At 43.6% G+C, this 7,500-nt stretch overlaps 1 protein-coding gene across 1 annotated transcript in view; it reads right to left on the reverse strand.

The window, feature by feature from the left end:
- The window catches only part of LOC132113454 (protein sprouty homolog 1-like), a 3,830-nt gene extending 611 nt beyond the window's left edge, over nt 1-3,219 (reverse strand). Inside the window, exons 1-2 of the mRNA XM_059521216.1 lie at nt 2,922-3,219; nt 1-950 (exon numbers count right to left, since the gene is read on the reverse strand). The exon at nt 1-950 is cut by the window's left edge and continues 611 nt beyond it. Coding sequence (XP_059377199.1) covers nt 2-898 — 897 coding nt within the window. The 5' untranslated portion in view covers nt 899-950; nt 2,922-3,219 and the 3' untranslated portion in view covers nt 1. The remainder of the gene's footprint in view (nt 951-2,921) is intronic.
- Between the last annotated feature and the right edge of the window lie 4,281 nt (nt 3,220-7,500).

Genomic DNA, 7,500 nt, shown 5'->3' on the forward strand with positions numbered 1-7,500 from the left:
CTCAGGACGGTTTTCCGGGCGTATGGTTCCAGTTCTGCAGCTTGCAGTAAACGGTGTTAGAGTTTTTGCAGCGGCATCCAGGCCGGTTCACGCGGTCGTGGCACGAGTTGCACGCTTTCACGCAGCCCTTAGCGGGCAGGTAGCACAGCAGACACGGGAAGAGAGCCGACATGAGGCCCATGCACAGAAAGCGCGAGCAGCAGTGCGGATGCGACAGTGAACACGGCCTGTCCGCGCATGGGTCGCCCACGTCATCATCGTCCTTCGAGCAATGATAGAAAATCCCTTTGACCAAACACATGCACGTCCCGTGCTCCACCACGCTCTCGGCCGAACACAGGCACTGTCCGTTGCACGCGAGGCACGCCGGGAGCGGACGGGGTGCCGTGCATTCGCCACACTTGCATTTCCCGCAGCTCTCGCAGATGTATAAATGCGGCGAGTTGAGATTTTCCAACTGCGACTGTTTAAGCGGAACGTCCGGCGGGAGAAACGGATGCGAGGAGGCATTCAGAGCTTTCGGCTGAGTCCGTATGGCGCGGTTGCGATAATACGACGGCTCTATCAGGCCTTGCTCCGACCCGCGGCTGCTGTTGCTCCCGGAGCTAGCGGCGCTCCCGGTGCTCGTGGACCTGCTGAGCGCCGGAGGATGCCCCGTTCGGTGCTCGTAGTTGTTATTCACGTTCACTAGGATCACCTCGTGAGTTCTCTCTTCCTTGTCCGCGTTGCGCGGTGGAGGCATGCGAGGCAGCTCCAGGGAAGGTCTGCGTGGTACAGCCGGGCCCTCCGTGTACTCGTTGCGGGAGCGGATGGCTCTGATCTGGTTCAGGGACAGGATTGCACCGGAGGAGAGGTCCGGATGTCTGACGCTCCCTCCGCGCTGTCCGTGGCGATCCATAAGACACGATCAGCAACTCCAAACAACACGGATGCAACGTTCATCTGACACCCTGAGAGACAAGCAGAGAGAGAGAGACGGGTCATTCTCAGCATACACACTTTTTTTTGTGATGCAGCCTCACTCTTAAAAAATAAAAGTTCTTTTTTTGCTTCTAGTGGTTGGTTGAAGAACCTTTAACATAAATGGAGGTTCTTTGGCAAAGCATGAATAGTTTCTCTGAAGGTTCCATGAAGAACCTTTAACATCCATGGAACCACTAAAGGTTGTTCATAGTGGAAAAACGGTTTTCTTTCACTCTTGGACAAAAATGGTTCTTTTGAGAACTGATCACTGAAAGGTTCTTTTGGAAACCAAGAGTGGTTGTTTATTGACATCTACTGGTTCCATAAAAAACCTTTAACATAGATGAAACCTTTCCATTTCACAAAAGGTTCTTTAGATCATTAAAATGTTCTTTACACTAATAAAAAATGGTTTGTAACTCTTTTCTTGAAGCCATATTATATAAAGTCAATCATAAAGCGGTTTGGAAATAATTGTAACCATTCATCAACTTAAGAAAGAATACAGCATTAAAACACATGACAAAGAACTGCTTTCAGATCTAACAAAGGATCTGCAAACATCATAATCCATTTTAACTTAATACATAATGCTGGTTACATAGATTATAATGTATTATACATAAAGTGCCACCAAACCACTTTATCTTAGTTTGAAGAACATCTAAAGAACTTATATAGAATCTTCTGTGGAATGGAATGTTTTAAAGGTTCTTCATGGAACCATCGATGCCCTAAACAGAACGTTTGATCAAAGGTTCTCTTGAGCACTGTAGTGAACAGGTTCCAAAAATGATTGCGAAAATCTTTGTTTTGAAGCGCGTACTGGTAAAAAAAAAAACTTATCTAACTAGTGGCTACTGAAGCGTTCAAGCACCCTGCTGGAACACACACACACACACACACACACACACACTCTCAGACCCCCAAGCTTTTATTTTTGACTTCCTTTGGGGGTTTCCAGCCTTAATTAGAGGGTCAGACCCCCTCGGACACACAATTCACACCCTGCTGTTCCGAGATGCGCGTTCACGCGGGCTTCATTCAGCTGTGACGCGCTTCACGCGGATCCGGACTAGACGTGTGCAGATCTACTTTCAGAGACAGAGCTCATAAATCACACCGCAGAAGTGTGTGTGTGTGTGTGTGTGTGTGTGTGTGTGTGAAATGAAGGTCTCGAGTTCTTTTCCTTCTATGCACAGAGCCATTTAACCCCCAAGCAGAGAGAGAGAGAGAGAGTTGACTATTAACAAGACTTTGTACCGACCTCAATAAGCACACAACTGAAGTAAAGTACAAATACTTCCCGTGCTGATTTGCATGTGTATGGCTGGTTAACATTAAAATGCAGAGCCACGCAGAGCAGGAAGCCTTCAAATCAAACACAGAGCTTCACACGCTTCTCAAAGCGCTTCATGATGCGGGACGAGTCCGAGACTTGACGAGCTTCAGAGGTTTAGACGAGGAGAACCGAGGATAATCGTTTGAGCGAATACAAGCACGCAAATCGGAAAGCACGGATTGGAAAGTTTTGCGTGATGCGCAACTAAACAAGTTAATATCAATAAAAATAACGCGCGAATTATTTTTTATGCAAATATATATTTCCTGGTTATTGTGTGTTTATTGATATAGGCTATTGTTTCTTTGAGAAATGTATTAATACGTTAAAAAAGCGTTCGCGTAAAAACAAAATAGGCATAATTACAAGAAAAAGCCAACTTATGAATGAAAACAAGCCCGCTGGGGGAGGAGTGTGTGTGTGTGTGTGTGTGTGTGTGTGTTCAGGCTCAAAGGCACGCACACACAGCCTGAAGCGCATAATATGATTATGAACACGAGTTTTGAGTAATACACGCAAAAGCTACGGGTTTCACAGATCCACGCGCGATCTCCATCCAATCCGGATTTATTCCGCTTTAAATAACACGGATGTGTGTGTGAGGCATGATACGTACCTACAGACAGACTCCCTTAATGTCAAATCCATCAGTCCATGTTCCAAACATGCATCAATATGTCCAGAACGAGGTCAGAAATCAGCGCATGACTGCGAGTATAACATCCAGAGGAGACTCCGAGGGGGAAGCAGGAGGAATCCGGGTAAATCCACGAGTGAAGCGCGTTCGCTGCTGGTTTAGCGCAGTGCTCTCCGCGCGCCCGACCCTGCGTGAGTGTGTCGGATCAGATGCGTGCACACACACACATACACACACACACACACACTGATGAATGAAAGAGGATCATGGGGCAGATGCAGGAGGGGCGGACGAGCTCTGGGTTTAAGGTGGATCGTGTGAAACAGACGCGCATCTGCGTCGGAACGTCGCGCACGCGCTCAACATCTAACACATTTTCACTCCGTTACACTCGCGTGTGTTGTAATAAAGTGTTTGATGTATTATTTTTTTACTGAATTCTGTTTTTCAGAAATGTTTTGTTTTTGTTTCTGATTCAGAAATGCGGTATTAGTAAATGTTTAACACTCTTGAGTGTTATTGGTCTTACTGATTGTCAATGGGGCGATGCGCACTAAACTTTTAGATAATGAAAATATAACTTAATCAGTTCTCATCAAAAGTTTTCAAAGCTTTTGTCCAGTAAAACATCTCGAAAACATCAGATCAAAAACACGAGCAGCGCTGGTGCGACCTTAAGAGCTCAAACCCCCTCACCGTGAGTGTGTGTGTGTGTGTGTGTGTGTGTGTGTGTGTGTGTGTGTGTGTGTGTGTGTGTGTTTGTGTGTGGCGGAAGCGCTGCATCCGGATACATGAGAAAGGAAAGTTCAGCACAAAGTCATTTCATGCATTCAAATGGAAACGAACCGCACACACACACACGCGAGCGCACACACAACACACACGCGCGCGCGCGCACACACACACACAACTCCTCCTGAGAGGTATCGATGAAAATTGTTTTGACATTTAGTTTTAAATTACTGTATTGTTTTTTTACATAAGAATTACAAAGAAGGCTATATATTTAAAACCAAATAAATAAATAAAATAATATTTTGAAATATTATAGACTATTAGACATATGATATTATATATTATTAATAATAACAGCTTTAATAGCATCAGTGTTGTTTTAGTAGCTATTGTAACAATATAGGATGAATTTTTTTAATTAACTTTCATATTTTGATTGAAATTTTTTATTTGTAAAGTTTTGTTGTGCTTTTGTCCTTTTTAGTATATTAAATGTATTTTTATTTCAGTTATTTCAGTTGTTGTTGGTGGCTGTACTGCGTTTGAGCTCCGTCACTATATTCTTTTCATTGACTATTTTTAACTCAAAAATCAATTTTATACATCATCGTTTCCGTTTATATAACGTGTGAATATATCCTCTATTGTATTCTACAACAAAAACAATCAGAGCGCCTCGCTATCACTAGTTTTATTTTGATCTCCCGGGTCCGCTATTAGCTTTTAGCCCATTAGCATCAGCGGCGTGGTTGCAGCTAACTGCGCTAACATTGCTAATACTCTATTCACACACATTACCACTGCTGTACTCACTGTTACTTGCTTTAATGGCGGATGAATGTCTCCACTCTGTGCAGCTCGAGCTCGAGGCCGTGGGAAAGCAGATTCGCGACCTGGAGGTGAGGCAGGCCCAGCTGAGAGAGCGGAGAACCGCGCTGGAATCATCCCGGGCTGACGCTCACAAGTCCGGGGTAAGTATACAGCGATCTGCTAACAGTCCCACCACGTCTACTCCGTGTGTTTCTCTGCACAGGCCCGGTGCACCCAGGACGCGATCTTCCCAGATGTCCTTCACTGCGACGCCGGGACACCACGGACCCTGGGTGCATCCACAGCGGAGGACGCGAGCCGGGTCCCGGGCGACGACTTCTCCCCCTCCTGCCTTCGACATCTCCATCCGGAACCGCTTCGCTCCCCTCCGCGAGACAGGACGCGACTCTGTGATCATCGGAGACTCCATCGTCCGACACGTAAGTGCTACGTTAGCCGAAGGTAAAGTGCACACTCATTGTTTGCCTGGTGCTCGTGTTCTCGATGTTTCTGCGCAGATACCCGCGATCCTGAAGGTCGACGAGAGCCCCAGAGCGGTCGTGCTTCACGCCGGGGTTAACGACACCACGCTGTGGCAGAAAGAGGGACTTCAGCAGCCTGATCGAGACGGTTCGCAGCACGACGCCCGCAGCGATGATCGTCGTGTCAGGACCACTGCCCACGTATCGACGAGGACACGAAAGGTTCAGTAGACTTTTTGCTCTAAATGAATGGCTGTTGTCATGGTGTAAAGAACAGAAACTGCTATTTGTTAATAACTGGAATCTTTTCTGGGAGCGTCCTAGGCTGTTTCGCGCTGATGGATTACACCCCAGCAGAATCGGAGCGGAGCTGCTCTCTGACAACATCTCCAGGAAACTTCGCTCCATGTGACTAGTAAGACAATTCTCTAATAACTATTATGATGACTTTTGTTCCACCCGCTTAAATGATAAAAGTACTTGTGCTGTAAAAACTATTAAGACTGTGTCTGTTCCCCGGATAGTGAGGTCAAAATATAATGTAGGATCTAGAAAAAATCTTATCGTAATTAAACCAGAAAAATGTAAAGTAAATGAACAAAAACAATTTTTAAAGTTTGGGCTCATAAATATTAGATCACTCACACCCAAAGCAGTTATTGTAAATGAAATGATCACAGAAAATAGTTTTGATGTACTCTGCTTGACTGAAACCTGGCTAAAACCAAATGATTATTTTGGTCTAAATGAGTCTACTCCACCAAACTACTGTTATAAGCATGAGCCCCGTCAGACTGGTCGTGGAGGAGGTGTTGCAACAATATATAGTGATATTCTCAATGTTACCCAGAAAACAGGATACAGGTTTAACTCTTTTGAAACACTTCTGCTAAATGTTACACTGTTAGACATGCAAAAGAAATCTAATGTATCTCTTGCTCTGGCTACTGTGTATAGACCACCAGGGCCGTACACAGAATTCCTAAAAGAATTTGCAGATTTCCTCTCAGACCTTCTAGTTACAGTTGATAAGGCGCTAATCATGGGAGATTTTAATATTCACGTTGATAATGCAAATGATACATTAGGACTTGCGTTTACTGACCTAATAAACTCCTTTGGAGTCAAGCAAAATGTCACCGGGCCCACTCATCGTTTTAATCATACACTAGATTGAATTATATCGCATGGAATCGATCTTACTGCTATAGATATTGTACCCCAATGTGATGATATTACAGACCATTTCCTTGTATCGTGCATGCTGCGTATAACTGATATTAACTATATGTCTCGGCGTTACCGTCTGGGCAGAACTATTGTTCCAGCCACCAAAGACAGATTCGCAAATAACCTGCCTGATCTATCTCAACTGCTATTTGTACCCAAAAATACACATGAATTAGACGAAATTACTGACAACATGGGCACTATTTTCTCTAATACATTAGAAGCTGTTGCCCCCATCAAATTGAAAAAGGTTAGAGAAAAACGTACTGTGCCATGGTATAACAGTAATACTCACTCTCTCAAGAAAGTAACTCGTAGTCTTGAACGCAAATGGAGAAAAACTAACTTGGAAGTTTTTAGAATTGCGTGGAAAAACAGTATGTCCAGGTATAGACAGGCTCTAAAAACTGCTAGGGCAGAGCATATCCACAAACTCATTGAAAATAACCAAAACAATCCAAGGTTTTTATTTAGCACAGTGGCTAAATTAACAAATAACCAGACGCCACCTGATTCAAATATTCCACCAACGTTAAATAGTAATGACTTTATGAATTTCTTCACTGATAAAATAGATAACATTAGAAATACAATAGCGAATGTAGATTCTATAGCGTCTAACACTTCAGTTTCATTCATCGCACCCAAAGATAAACTGCAGTGCTTTACAAATAAAGGACAGGAAGAGCTAAATAAACTTATCACTGTATCTAAACCAACAACATGTTTATTAGATCCTGTACCCACTAAATTACTAAAAGAGCTGTTACCTGTAGCCGAAGAACCGCTTCTCAATATCATTAACTCGTCGTTATCTTTAGGTCACGTCCCAAAACCATTCAAGCTGGCGTTTATCAAGCCTCTTATTAAGAAACCAAAACTAGATCCTAGTGTACTGGCAAATTATAGGCCTATTTCAAATCTTCCATTTATGTCTAAAATTTTAGAAAAAGTTGTGTCTGCTCAACTGAGCACCTTCCTGCATAAAAATGATCTGTATGAAGAATTTCATTAGGCCCCACCATAGCACAGAAACTGCACTTGTTAAAATTACAAATGACCTGCTTCTTGCGTCAGATCAAGGCTGCATCTCATTTCTAGTCTTACTTGATCTTAGTGCTGCGTTCGACACCATAGATCATGACATACTCATAGATCGATTACAAAACTATACAGGTATTCAAGGGCAGGCTCTAAGATGGTTTAGATCCTACCTGTCCGATCGCTACCATTTTGTTTACTTAAATGGGGTGTCATCTCATTTATCATCAGTAAAATATGGAGTGCCACAAGGATCCGTC

Source organism: Carassius carassius, chromosome 33, assembly GCF_963082965.1.
Source record: "Carassius carassius chromosome 33, fCarCar2.1, whole genome shotgun sequence".
Lineage (NCBI taxonomy): Eukaryota > Metazoa > Chordata > Actinopteri > Cypriniformes > Cyprinidae > Carassius > Carassius carassius.